Below are 14,575 nucleotides of genomic sequence, written 5' to 3'. Positions count from 1 at the left end.
GACTGAATGTCAGGGCCAGCCTGACAAACCTCATTTAACAGTCAAAACAAAACTATTATTAATCACATTTGAATTACAGTAAACAAGGAAATATCTGTATTAAAGCTGTCTAATTATTTAAGATTAATACCTATTTCAATTTCCCTTTTACTGATTATTTATTTATTTACTCAGTACTACATTATGCCTGTATTCCTTCATAACATTTTGAAATGCCATTTCACTGATGCCTTTTATTTTCAGTAAGGCTGCATTAAAATCTGCCTTGTGCTTTTCCAAAGCAGATGTTCCAGATGTATTGCTCTGCACATATTTTGAAATATGTTGGCCATCCCTCTGTGAGTCAGTTGAGCGTAATTAATGATTATCTTGTGACATTGTTATATACATTGTTATATATTATCTATTTTATTTTACTCCATTGGATTTCAAAAAGAAAAACAAATAATGCATGTAATAGGCTTATATGTCTATGAACTCAACTTTTAACTTGCATCTTGCATGTAAACGTTGTGTTGTAATAAATGCAAATCTTAATCACTGACTTTACAAGGAATGTCAAAAAGAAAGTCTACAGTTCTATCACTTTATTTATACTACGAGTTTGTTTAGCACAAAAAGATACAATGAAAAAACATCTTGTAGTTTTACAATATACTATACTCCAAAATACCACAATATAAAATTATTTTGTACATCAATGCAAAGACGTTGACATGTAACATTCAACAGACAGACAGAAATCCCCCTCACACGGCCGACACACTGTCCTTTTGACAAATTTATTGTCACTGAGGCCCGTTTAGCTGTATCGGGACTGTAGTCGAAGCTTGTCAGTGTGCACCGTTCATAAAAAGATCTTTGTTTTGCTTGTTTAATGGCCAGTTGAAAGGATGCTTTGTGCAGGGCTGGGACAGAATGTGCTTTGTTTCTGTCTACTTGATAGGCTCGGCAGTGGCTGCAGCTCCCTCAGGCTTGGCCTTGTTCGATATGGAGTAATGGTAAGACCTCATGGACTCCTCAACCTTCTTGAAGTCAGGACGCTCCTCATGCCTGGTGAGAGAGGAGGGTCAGAAACAGTTTGAAAGGTTATGAATGTCACAAGACCTTTAGGCGTCACAGATATGTCCGATGCTGACAGCATCAATACAACCAACACTGACTGAGGAAAATAATGTCCTCCAGCCACAGCAGTCAGGCTTTAGGCCTGGTCATAGTGCAATAACTGCAGCAAACGCTGTTGTGCATGACACCATTAACTCCTTTGTTAGAAAGCAACATTGTGCTGTACTCTGTAGATCTGCCCTAAGCCTTCTCATACTGATAATCATAATATTTTGTTGATATGCTGCTGCTACTCCATACATAAATATTGATCCCCATGCAAAAAAAAATAATACTTAACTAACTAACTAAGCAGTCAGATGATCAGTTTCTTACTTGTACGTCCAGCATTCTTTCATCACTGCATACATTCGCTCTGGGCACACTGTTGGACAGTCCATGCGCTTCCCACTGTCAATGAACTGCATCACCTCCTGTGTTTTCATTTTCTAGACAATATTGGGACACAGATAGAGCTGCGATACAAGTTGCGACAACTGATTGATGACTTTGATGGTGCTCTGCAGAAACCTGGGTACCTTGTAAGGTCTGCCTCCGTAGGAAAAGGCCTCCCACATAGTGACGCCATAACTCCACACGTCACCTTTACTGGAGAATTTGTGGAAGTTTATACATTCTGGCGCGTACCACTTGAGAGGCCATTTACCTGCAATCCGAGCCTGTACAACACAACGTGCATGACAACAAGCAGCATGTCAATGAAAGCAGCCCACATCACTTTTGATATTTAGAGCCAGCATACTGTATTTCAAGGGGGGCTTTACGGAGGGGCAAAGGAGGCTGCAAGATTTGTTCATTTTCATTTTTTTGAATGGAACTTTTTCCAGAATCCTTTTTTTTTTTAATCTATTTGAAAGTACTTCTAAAATTACTCAATGTAAGCTGATTTTACGTTTGAAACAAACAGAAAAATAAAGTTCAATATTTATCTGTAAATCTGCACAGCATCAGTGCCTATAACACCTAACTCCTTTCTTCTTGTGACTGAGAACAGGTCAATAAAAGAAAAATATTTCTCAAACAATAAAAGGCTTCAAGAATTATACAGAATAGTGTGTATTAGTTGTGTATTACTTCCTTGGAGTCAGTGATTCCTGGGACTTTCTAAGCCCTACGCTTCCTCCAGATGTAGGTCAGTAAACAAGCAAAGGAAATCAATCAAGTGTCTACTTTAGTTTGCACAGAGCAGCCGGTAGCACCTTTGGTATGTGTGTGAGAGAGCTCAATGATTCCCAGAAAAGCAATCAATTTAATATATTCTTTATCTGTTGGTGTAAGCTGCAACGCCTATAATCCATACACCTCCCTCCTTCAGTGGTTCTACATGTGTGTCACTTTGTCTTGCAGTGCAACAACGTGAAGAAAATCTGGCTGTGCATAAACCTTGTAATAGTTGTCATCGGCTCCGAGGGCCTTAGAGAGCCCAAAGTCACTGATTTTGGCGAACTGTTGCTTGACTAGCAGGACGTTACGAGCTGCTAAGTCTCTGTGCACAAAGTTCTTCTCCTCCAGGTACTTCATTCCCATCGAGACCTGGTGCATCAGGTTGACAATGTTCTCCATAGTTACAGTATCCCTGCAGGGACGAAAACACTGATCGTCACAGAAATCAGAAGATGATGAAGGATATGTTTTATAGATATGTCATATCTAGACACCACTACATTTAAAGGGTCACATGTAAAATAAAAAAGTCAACAAAATTGTGATGTGGTGCTATATAAACAAAAACGGCATTGATTTACAGTAGCCTATAGGGTATTTCCCTTAATGATATAAAGTAAGAGGAGCAACTGTACCAAAATCAATACTAATAATGGTAATTTCTTAATGATTAGAGGCGGCACATATGCCTGTGCTCAGCTCACTTATTGGTGGAGAGGAACTTGTTGAGAGGTCCACCGGATGCCATCTCCATGACCAGCATCAGACTCTCAGCGTTGCACAGACCCATCATGCGGACGATGAAGGGGTGGCTCAGCTGGTGCATGATCTCCGCCTCCCTCATCATCTCCTCCTTCACCATCTTCTCGTTTTCATTCTTCAACACTTTGATGGCCACGTCGATCTGGCCCCTGAGGGAAGACAAACCAAAAACATTTGTTCAACCAACGTCTGCATAATCACGTGGCGTCTGGAGGGCCCTGGGTTCAGCAGGAAATCTTTATGTTTCAGTCCTCACGACTCGGTCTTGAGGACTCCTTTCTTGACGCAGCCAAAGTTCCCAGAGCCGAGCTCCAATTCATCGAGGATCAGCTGAGACCTCTTGATGTCAAACTTCCTAATTTCATTTGGGTTGTGATACGGGTTGAATCCACTGCAGTCCATCGGCAGTAGATCACGGTCTGCAGGCACGGCGGTTGCTGAAACTGAAAAATACTTAATTTCCATTTATTTCCATTTTGTAGTAATTAATCATTTTACTGCACATTTCAGATAGAAATGTTGTACTTTTTACTCCACTACATTTACATGATGATCCAAATTTATTTTTCAGTTTCAGATTTTACACATAAAACTAAATGTGTAGTATTACAAATATGTTGCAATATTATAATATGATATGGTTACAAACTACCCAACAATATAAAAATGACTTCCTCATCAGCTGCAACATTTTAAACGCTACTCATACGTACATGCAACATTGATAATACATTTTGATTAATATACTGTAATATAATGTTCTTAGTAAAAGTAAATATACGTCCATTTTCCCAATAATACCCCTGTACTTGAGTATGATTTTGAATACATGACATTTATTTACTGTCATTGCTCATTTTTATACTGTTATATTGCTACTTTTATACTTTCTTCTTCAGTTTTGTGTAATTTGGACACTTGTTTGGGCTATATAATCTGGGGTATGTGGTGTTTGTTCATATACTTGTACTTAATTCTACATTAAATGAAAGTTATTTGGTTGAAAGTGCATTTTGAGCAGGTTGTACTTCAGGTGACTGACCTCGAGGTGGCGGTGTGTATCCATTTGTGCCGGGCCGCCTCTGAAAGAGTCACATTCACATTAATCTCATAGAAAGAAAAATAGGGTGATTTAAAGGAAGCAGGATGTTGTCAGTACTCACTGTTACAGGAAGATTGGGAGTCTCTGAAAGATTATGAAATTTTAATTATATCAACAATTTCACTCGTAGGTGTGATGATCAACAGGTTGAATATTACAAATAACCCACAAACATGAACTGGAAACTCTCTGTGAGTTTTGCAACAATTACATAATGTTGATTTGACTGAGGAAAGGAAATAAGATGTTCCGTACTTCCATCAGGTTTTCCGTTGACACACGCCTCCCTGAGATTAGTCACTAGGCCGTCAGCTTTCATCTTCAGGTACTCAACCAGCTAGAGATTGAGAGAACATTGCATTTTAGGAAGAAGAGAAGGGCCATGAGCGTCCTCATAATCACTAGATTATGTTGTACCTATACTGTATATGAATATAAACGGAATAAAGAGAAGAAATGATGGAGGGCCAACCTGCCAGACTGTGTCAAACTTTGTTCCGTCTGGCATGGAGTATTTCCCTGATTTGTCTTGGAGGATCTGGTAGTGGTATACTGTTTTCCCATACACCATGGAAAGAGCAAAAGTACCCGACTCCTCTCTGTCTCTCACTCTATGAAGCAACCGACAAAAACAAAAAAGGAAGACCTTTGACCTGGTTGATCGCAAAAAGACAAGAGATGCAAAACGTCATGCTGAGCAACTTACAGAAACTTGCCGTCGGGTTGCGCTCCAGAGTAAAGCCGCCTTTCACCCTCCTGCCGGGTCACTTTACCGTGAAACCAGGGCATCTTCTCGTGGGCCGTGGTGGCGATCAGTTTCTCCAGCTGAGGCGCTTGACTGATGATTGCCTGCTCCATGGCTTCTCCCTGAGTAGAAAGAAGAAGAAAAAACGATAGAAGAAACAGACAGTTCAGGAGTGTATCACAAACTCATTATTCAGCATCTGTGAATGTGTTGGTCTCTGGTTACCTGATATCCTGCAGAGATATAGTTTTAATATGCTCTGAAAGGTGTACATCACATTTAGATTTTTGCATATAATGTACTTAAAGTAAGATATGCAGAGAAAGGGCCCCTGTGATGCTAACTTCATTATTCAATAATGTATGCATTAATGCACAAAGATCATTTTAGTGTTTTTGTGTGATCAATCACATATTTGTTGTTTGTATGAGGGAGAGGAATCACCGTTGAAAAGTGACATTTTGTTTAAGCTTTGCCTCTTTCTTTCTATTTAACATGCAAAATATAGAATAATATATCCCTTTGTTTAAAAGTGTTGTTTAAATGAAATGATTTTACTTTAGAAGTTTTGAGAAAATGTTTTGGGAAATTGGTGGGGAAAAAGGAGGACATCTATTCTCAGCCAAAAAAGTTATAAAAAGTACAATATTTCCCTTTGAAATGTAGTTTAACAGAAATTGGCAGTATTCAAATAGGAACTCAGAGTTGTACCAACATGCTCGAGTAAATCCACTTAGTTACTTTCCACCACTGCGAAGAGGTGCTATACAAAGAGGCCTGTGATTTTTCTGGCTCCTTTTGGTCCCTGCTTGGAGTCCGCATAAATCTGGAGCCAGTTTGGCTGTTTAGCAGAAGCCCACCAGTGATAAAAGGCTACTGGTCTCAGTGTGCGACTGTCTGCAGCAGGGGACCAATCATAAAACTACAGGATTCTGGATTGAAGTCAGACTTCAGAGGGCCAGGCCTGAGTAAACAAAGACAGTAATCAAATGAAAAGGTGCAATTTCCGAAATCACCTGGAGATTATGCTTATGTATGTGTGTGTAATTTTTCTGTTCAGGCTCTCAAGTGAGAAAAAACCTGCACGGGGTTCTTGATGACGGCACGTTATATTGGACGTACGATGGAGGTAAAGGTTATATTTTACTATTTCGTCAGCAACACCTCTTTCCAGAAAACTTTCATAGGAACTGTTTCTTTGGTAGAACGTTGTGCAACAAAAACTGTTAACAGAAAGGAAAATATATACATTCGGGTGGAGGCAGAAACCACTTGAGGCACAATATATGTTTTTCTGTAATTTGGGTGATGGTGGTGGAAGAAGTACTCATAAAAAAATGGCAAAAGTACTTCTTACATACTGTAAAAATCTGTAAAATGTACTTCATCAAAAATAAAAGTCATTATGTGATAAAAATGAGATATTATGATATATTTCTGGGTCACCAGATCATTCTGAGGTGTCGTGAGATGATTAGTGGAAGTGAAAAGAAGAACCAGAAGAAGACTTTTTCATGAGGCAGGTCCGTAGCAGAAACATGACAAGATCAAGGTAGCAAACAAACTCACGCCCGCGGACTAATTTGCATTTTGCAAAAAATACATTTTGTGGGAGTTGTTTGATACTAGAGGAAAGAAGAAGACATAACTAAATTTTCTTTTTCTTTACTTTTTTTCCCTTTTTTTTAAATGTGGGTCAAATTGTGTTTCTTCGGATGAACTACGCACAACCATTATCCATCTGAAATATGTCAAAGACTGTTGTGGACTGTAAAAGACTGTGACTGTGAACGTGTTGGTGTATTTTTTCATGTGTTTTGTGTGAAATCTTAATCTGTTTCTGTCCAATTAATTATAGTCAGGATAAGGCTACAATATTTTCCTCAAAAATGAAGTGGACTAGACGTATAAATTAACATAGAATGGAAGTATTAAATCAAAGTATCTCAAACCTTTACTTAAGTATAGCACTAATACATTTTAATAAGTTATATACAACCACTGGAACCACTCCTCTAATTATCAAATGCATCTCTTATTTTAACTCCTTGCTTCTGGAGACACCGATCTGTCCAACACTTCTAAACATCCTCAGCCGAGCCTCACCTCCAGATTCCAGGTCTGCTTCACGTACTCCCTCAGCATGTTCTCTCTCAGGCTGTCGAACACACCGGGACGTATCGGCGTCTCCGGAGGGCGCAGACAGGGTTTCTTCAGAGTGCACATCAGCCCATCTGGGTCTTTGCTGTAAAACTCGCAGAGTTCTGCAGGCCCACAATGTGGCTTTCCTCCTGCTAAGCAGTAGGTCCCGTTGAGCTGCTTGTCTACGGGGTAATGGTGAAACTCCAGGTTCCACACAATAGACAGGACGTAGCCTCCCAGGCTGCGGAGACACTGTCGAAGCAAGAAGATCCCGTCGGCCATCCCGGCCAGCTTCAGGTGCTGCTCGGCATCCAAGCGACTGATGCTGCCGTAGTAGAAAGGAAGCTCAGCTGCCGGGTCGATGGACATGGTGAGACCAGGGACAGATGAGCTGGACTCTGGCTTTGGGGTCCTGGATGTCGACCTCGATTGTGGAAATGAACTGGAGAGGAGCAACACCTGTAATCAAAAAAGTAGCCCAATGTGTTACCAGTACACTCACAGTTCACCTCTGACCTTTCTGCCCTCTACCTCCCCTCCACTGTCTGCTCAAACAACCCCAATTTCTCATCAAACAAATTACAGAACAGTTGTGGAACAGTTTGACAATGAACATTCAATGTAATAGGTTTTTTTTCCCAAATAGCAAAACACCTGTGAACCTCACCTCCTCTACTCTTCTTCTACGTTAAACCAGGAGAATTGTTTTTCAGGACTGTGAGCTCTACACGGATGAGCTCCGAGGTGACATGTGTGATTTCGACTTTTAGCAAGAAGCACCCACACGTTGAGACCCGCATGAAGCTTGCAGACTAACAAACTGGCGACAAAAGCCACAACAGGAAGTTGCAGTCAGCCTTCACAGCCTCTTTTCTCCAGCATCGTGTTCTTCCGTTGAACAGGTGCTTTTTGGTTCGAGATCATTCCTTCTGCTTTAGAGACTGCTTTATTGACCTCACTGCACCATAAAAAAAAATAAAAAAAATATAATGTGATGCGTCTGTTAGGAATCTGGTATAAGGCTCCGGAAGAGGTGGCTAAGCTGAAGTGAAGACACGAAGATTAAAGATTAAAATCACTCAGGTTTTGGCTGCAGTGTTGAACGGTTATTTGATAGCAGGTGGAAAATGCCTTTTGGAAACTGGAAATTTACAGAGATCACAAAACACTCACACGGAGCAGAGAGGAAAGCTAAATGTGCAGACGTGCTTGTAGGAGGATGGAGATTTTTTCGATCGCAGTGTGTTGGAAAGTTACCAATTATACCAATTTTGCCTTTGTGTTAGATTTTCCAGTCATCAGTTTCCAGACTTGATGTGAATGGAAAATGCGTTGATTGGGGATTTTTTTGGAATGTTTAGTGATTTGACTGAATAGTTACAGAAAATTAATTGACTATTTGTCAATTGTTGTTTTATTGCCTAAGTCATTTATATTACACATACATATATAAATAGACAAGCTTTTATTTAATTGATTTAAATGAAATGTATTTAATTTCTGTAAGAACCAAATCACTTCTTGAGTTCAGCACGTTGCTTTGTCCCACAGTGGAAAGTCGTAGAGGTGAAGAAGTAAGAGAGTGAAGACCTCAGCTTCCTGGCTACAAAGCCGCTTTGCTGCCCACAGTGGACAACCGAGGAGAAACACAAAGACCACAACAAAGACCACAACAAAGACCTCCAGACCTGACACAAAGACCTCAAGACCCGACACAAAGACCTGCAGACCCGTCACAAAGACCTGCAGACCCGACACAAAAACCTCCAGATCCGACACAAAGACCTGCAGACCTGACACAAAAACCTCCAGATCCGACACAAAGACCTGCAGACCCGACTCAAAGACCTCCAGATCTGACACAAGACCTCCAGACCCGACACAAAGACCTGCAGACCCGACACAAAGACCTGCAGACCCGACACAAAAACCTCCAGATCCGACACAAAGACCTGCAGACCCGACACAAAGACCTCCAGACCCGACACAAAGACCTGCAGACCCGACACAAAAACCTCCAGATCCGACACAAAGACCTGCAGACCCGACACAAAGACCTCCAGACCCGACACAAAGACCTGCAGACCCGACACAAAGACCTGCAGACCCGACACAAAGACCTGCAGATCCGACACAAAGACCTGCAGACCTGACAATACGGTCAAATGTTGCTTGGGTTCTTGTCAGTGTGTCATGATACGGTTATGTTGTATTGCACTTCCAAGACACTGTTGTTTAATTGATAAGTAAATTAAGATGATTGACTATTTTGATTTCTTCAGCCATTTATACATCTTGAGAATGTCCTCTTTTTTTCTGATTAGAATTAAAATATCTTTCATCCTGTTGGTTGGGCAAAACAAGTATACGATATATATGAAGACATCAGCTCCGGTAAACTGACCTTTTCAATTATTGTATAAACAATGAATCCACAACAGATGAATCCATATTGAGAATAATCAATAGTACTTCCTGCACCTTCCTGTATTTATTTTCTGTTGTAACTTCAGTTAGTTTCAGCTAAGATACTATATTGGGATGTAAATAATTCTCTTAAACTCTGTTTTCCATCTCTTTTCTTTTATTCGAGTTCCTGGTAAACACTGACCGTGACAGATAGGCTAGCAGTGATACATTTGTAAATTCATCGCAGACTTCGGGATATTGCTTGAATGAACTAAAACTGAAAGAGAAAGTGAATTTAATTACAAAGCTTCCTAACACACCATGACGAGGACATTAGACACACTGCTGTAAAACGACACGACCAAACTAACCAAAACATTGACTGTTTTCCAACAAGACATAAAAACTTCCAATTATGACGGCAGCCAAGTCTTTGCTCGGATCGTGTTCTCTTCATGGGCTTTTCTGCTTTACTTGTGTATTATGAACCACAAAAGGAAAGAGACGAGGTGACTGGTGACAGCTTTGAGCCTGCAGTGTTGCGTCGTATATTCCTTCTTTGTTTTGACTCAAAAGACACTTTGAAAGACAGAAACTAACTTAATTCAAAATATCAAATGTGCATTAAAACATACTTTTGCAAATGAGGTGTTTCAGAGCAACCCAGTAAGCAGTGGAGAAAAAAATCACATGAGTAACTCCGCTTTCAACAAGTGGAGGATAAGTGACCCACACCAAATCCTACAGGCCAGAGGTTTTTTTCCAGAAAAGAGAGGCAACGATTTAGGTCATCTGAGACACGCAAAGCAAATGTAAGATTAAATGTAATTAAATACAAAACCAAACCCAACTAAGCAAAAGTCATCTAATCTAACCTTTCAGTTTTTGTAGAGGAGTGACTGTCCCGGGTCAATCAACCCTGATGTCAGTGACGGAGAGCTAATACAACCAGACTACAGACTGCAGCCATTGTGATAAAGCTCAGCTAAAGTATTAGCAACAAAGTGTGCTTAATGTATAACCAGACGAAAAGACTTCAACAATTCCAGCAGTTCTGAGAGATACCTAAGCTGATCCGTTCTGCACACTTACCCAGTGTGCCTAAGACCCAACCTTACTCTGCCTCTAATTGGCTTCTAAATGCTAACGTTAGCCTAGTGGATTAAATGATGAAATACCGTACACAAATTCAATGAAATACAGGGACAAAACATGAGCTCCCGTGGCCGAGTTGCTTCTCCCAGGCTAGCCTTATTCGAGGTGCTGGTTAGCAACATAAGCTAATGTTAGCGTTTAGCTGTAGTAGCTAATCAGAAATAGAGGTCTGGCATACTGTGAAGTATACGGATATAGTATATAATGTTTACCACGTTAATTTATTGTGTCTCACAAAGTACAGCTGAGGCCAATGAGAATTTAATCCGTTTAGCAGGACAAAGTCTTATTTTACCTGCTAATGTCTGAAATTTCAGGCAAACTTATTTGCAAGTTTGTAACTTTGTGCCAATCTATCCTGTAGTTTTAGAGATATTTCACTGATAAAACATGTGTAGTATTTATAGGATCCTTAACCACCTTAAAATAACAAAAAAGTACTTATGACATCACTGTCTTTCAGAGTAACATGACACCAGACAAGTCAAAAATGTGAAGACTTCAGTGGTATGCTCGTTAACGTCAGACTGACAGGATCAAGTAGGGGTCATGGAAATAGTGAACCCTTTATGTCAGCCTAAGAGAATAAAAACACAAAAAGGAACCACAATCTCGAGACTCCGCAGCTCACACATTTAGACTTGTTTACTCTCATGAATCAAACATAAATACCACCATGAGGTCAGTGATTCAATTTGCTTCTAACCACTAAAAGCTGTTTTCTGTCGATTAGGTGGCTCATATTGAATCAATAGCACGCCAGTGATAACTATTCACTTATTAAAGTTAGGTCATGATAATTCGGTTGTGCTATCAGGAAGTCAGCTCAATGATTTGTTAGCATTCCTCCACACATGCATTAGCATTTGAGACAGTCATCCTCTATACACAGATAACGTGTCCTTTAAACCCTCATATGCCAAATGATAATTCCCCAAACTGCCTTTTGTTTTCATGATGAGTTAAACACAACTAAAGACGTACGCTGTCTTGCATAAAAGGCCCATCTGCTTATGAGAACGGGGTGTAATGCTTCAAACTGAAGCATAACTTCCTGCGTCAATGGAAAGAAAATTGACATTCAGATAAACAGTTTGCATGTGTTCTGCTGACATAATTCAGATTATAATATTCTGAACCAAAACGAGCCTGTTGAGATTTAAATAATTCAAATGTGTTGAATGTCTAAATAATTTATCTTATATACAAGCAATTGAATAGTGTTAATAAAAAGCAAACAATCGCAAAAGAAAATAATGAGGTGTTTCGTGTCAATTGTGAAACTAAATGCAGTCAAACTGTCTGTATAATCTCACACGTACACTGTGAATGAACAAGCGCAATATCACCAGACTGCGGCTTAAATATTATGCAGATATGCTTCAGTCCAACACCAAAAATACATCCAGTCATTTCAAGAAAAGTTACAAGCGATAAAACACGCACAGACCTCTTTACCCATTTTTGGCTTTCCATTCCAAGGCACAATGAAAACAGCTATTTATATTTTTGCACATGTAATCTGTATTTTCGTAAGCCAGTGCAACAATGCCTCAAACCAACTGTGGTGCTGTGTGTGCAGCATTTTTAGCCTTTTTACAGCTCAGACACAGCTGTGGCAATACAAAAATAAGAATATAAATATCATAGATCATTGTAGGTTTACAGACTCAATCTGGATTCAATTACTGTGAGTTTCGTGAGAGGATCACTGATATAAATGTTAAAACACTATATGGACAGGGCCAACAGCTGCTATTAAACTATATGAATACTGAACCCTGGTGTCAAACATCTAGCATTCAATAGAGAGAGAGAGAAAAAAAAAGATAATTAACCCATACAACTTTTCCACAGGCCCAGTCGTAACTTTACTATATAATCACCTACTGTATCATCTGTTAGTTCATTTTTTAACATAGAAAATCTGTGTAATCCCCAAATACAAAGCATGGCTGCTGTTTAATCAGATTTAACAATAAAACCTACTTACTGTATGTTTCACAGCTTCGTGGCTAAGCAGAGCGTTATTGTCGCTTGAGAGACAAAGATGTATCTGCTGATCTGACAACAGTGAGGGTAGGTGCCCTAACACACACACACACACACACACACACACACACACACACACACACACACACACACACACACACACACACACACACCCACTGTCAATATATATAGAATATGGTTTCTAAGCATTACTGACTCAACATTAGAAGAATGGTTCGACTTTAATGGAAATGGGCTAAATGTATTTGCTTTCTTTCTAAGAGTTAGATGTGATGATTTATTCCAGTTCAAAAGGATGTGTATTTACCAAAATCAAATGTAAAACTATTCCTATAAAAATTAAGGTTAGCATAGCCTAACATGTGTTACCCCCCCACTTTGCAGCTGCTTCCTCAGAGTCGCAGATCAGGCAGCCAATCAGCAGGCTTTCCTCTTAATCAAGTCGACAACAGCAGACAAAACCGGTAGTGAACATGCACTCCTTCAGAATTAAAGCATCAATGTTTACTGACATTTCAGCGGTGGGATCTCTTCAGTGTCTCAGTCAGACCTTAAGTTGTCTCCGTTTTAAAAGTGCACACAATCAGGAAGTAAGCGCTGACAGACAGGCAGGCCGTATAATTAATTTCTCCGGCCCAACGTTTTTGATTGGATGGGAAAAAGTGGCAACCATAGGCTTATAGTTATTACAACCATAGGCTTATAGTTATGACAACTATAGGCTTGTGGTTAGGACAACCATAGGCTTGAAGGATAACCATAGACTTGTAGTTAGGACAACCATAGGCTTGGAGGACAACCATAGGCTTGTGGTTAGGACAACAATAGGCTTGGAGGACAACCATAGGCTTGTAGTTAGGACAACCATAGGCTTGGAGGACAACCATAGGCTTGTAGTTAGGACAACCATAGGCTTGGAGGACAACCATAGGCTTGTGGTTAGGACAACAATAGGCTTGTAGTTAGGACAACCATAGGCTTGGAGGACAACCATAGGCTTGTGGTTAGGACGACCATAGGCTTGTAGTTAGGACAACCATAGGCTTGGAGGACAACCATAGGCTTGTAGTTAGGACAACAATAGGCTTGTAGTTAGGACAACCATAGGCTTGGAGGACAACCATAGGCTTGTAGTTAGGACAACAATAGGCTTGTAGTTAGGACAACCATAGGCTTGTGGTTAGGACAACCATAGGCTTGTGGTTAGGACGACCATAGGCTTGTAGTTAGGACAACCATAGGCTTGGAGGACAACCATAGGCTAGTAGTTAGGACTACCATAGGCGGGAGGACAACCATAGGCTTGTAGTTAGGACAACCATAGCCTTGTAGTTAGGACAACCATAGACTTGTAGGACCATAGGTGTGTTTTGGGGTTTGAGCTGATGGCATACAGTAACATCCATTCTAGTTCTATGGTGCCATCAAATGGGTCATTTTTGATTCCATATAAAATGTATTTATTACTATTTTTGATTTGTTATAACTGTGCCTGTTTTCTGATGTAGTCAATCTTAGCGTTGTTGCAAAGGTTAACATGTAAGGAAACATAACATCACACATGAAAAGACAAATCATCTTTAACCCACTTTCTTTATTAAAACATTTTGGTAACATCACTCGTTTTTTTCAGTATTGCAGATGTTCTGTATCTTCATGGAGAAACCTTGAGCCCAGCATGGAAGTGGACCCTGGAATGTAAGGACAAATAAAAGATGATCCAAACTAAATCAGATGGCTTTTGGTGTGTTTGATGTTATGGGTGCTTTAATTGAAGACGTGGTATTTTACATGTTCAATGTCAGTGTTTTTAAGTTGTCTGCATCCATGATACACATGGAGGTTTTTAAATTCATGAAGTAGATACATTGAGCAGCAAGACACACATTAACAATCAGGTTGGAGTGCAGCCTTTAAGATACAATATCCATAGAGGTTTAAATAGAAATATTATATAT

At 39.9% G+C, this 14,575-nt stretch overlaps 1 protein-coding gene across 2 annotated transcripts; it reads right to left on the bottom strand.

Annotated features, from left to right (window-relative positions):
- Window positions 1-572: 572 nt before the first annotated feature.
- zap70 (zeta chain of T cell receptor associated protein kinase 70) lies at window positions 573-12,710 on the bottom strand. 2 transcript variants are annotated; one of them, XM_084011689.1, is made up of 13 exons: window positions 12,598-12,710; window positions 7,005-7,499; window positions 4,860-5,020; window positions 4,626-4,764; window positions 4,409-4,490; window positions 4,215-4,237; window positions 4,094-4,133; window positions 3,308-3,494; window positions 2,994-3,200; window positions 2,509-2,701; window positions 1,644-1,784; window positions 1,441-1,553; window positions 573-1,053 (listed from the first exon to the last, which is right to left on the bottom strand). In XM_084011689.1, exons 2-13 carry the CDS (start codon window positions 7,407-7,409, stop codon window positions 936-938), a joined length of 1,809 nt encoding a protein of 602 aa, XP_083867815.1. In that variant the 5' UTR covers window positions 7,410-7,499; window positions 12,598-12,710; the 3' UTR covers window positions 573-935. The 2 variants fall into 2 exon arrangements, with proteins under 2 accessions (XP_083867815.1, XP_083867814.1); XM_084011688.1 differs by lacking the exon at window positions 12,598-12,710 and adding an exon at window positions 7,708-7,866.
- Window positions 12,711-14,575: the final 1,865 nt, after the last annotated feature.

Source organism: Eutrigla gurnardus, assembly GCF_963514095.1.
Source record: "Eutrigla gurnardus genome assembly, chromosome: 6".
NCBI classification, from domain to species: Eukaryota; Metazoa; Chordata; class Actinopteri; order Perciformes; family Triglidae; genus Eutrigla; species Eutrigla gurnardus.
The sequence above is the reverse complement of the archived record's forward strand: the minus strand, read 5'-3'. Positions and strand labels throughout refer to the sequence as shown.

What these genes read in the sequence shown, in the direction of transcription:
- zap70 (XM_084011689.1), bottom strand. Translation starts at nt 7,409, where the DNA reads ATGTCCATCGACCCGGCAGCTGAGCTTCCTTTCTACTACGGCAGCATC. An exon ending in AGTTTGACACAGTCTGGCAG is followed by an intron (nt 4,491 to 4,625) that starts GTTGGCCCTCCA and finishes CTCAATCTCTAG; the next exon opens with CTGGTTGAGTACCTGAAGAT. An exon ending in ACGGAGGCAGACCTTACAAG is followed by an intron (nt 1,554 to 1,643) that starts GTACCCAGGTTT and finishes AATATTGTCTAG; the next exon opens with AAAATGAAAACACAGGAGGT.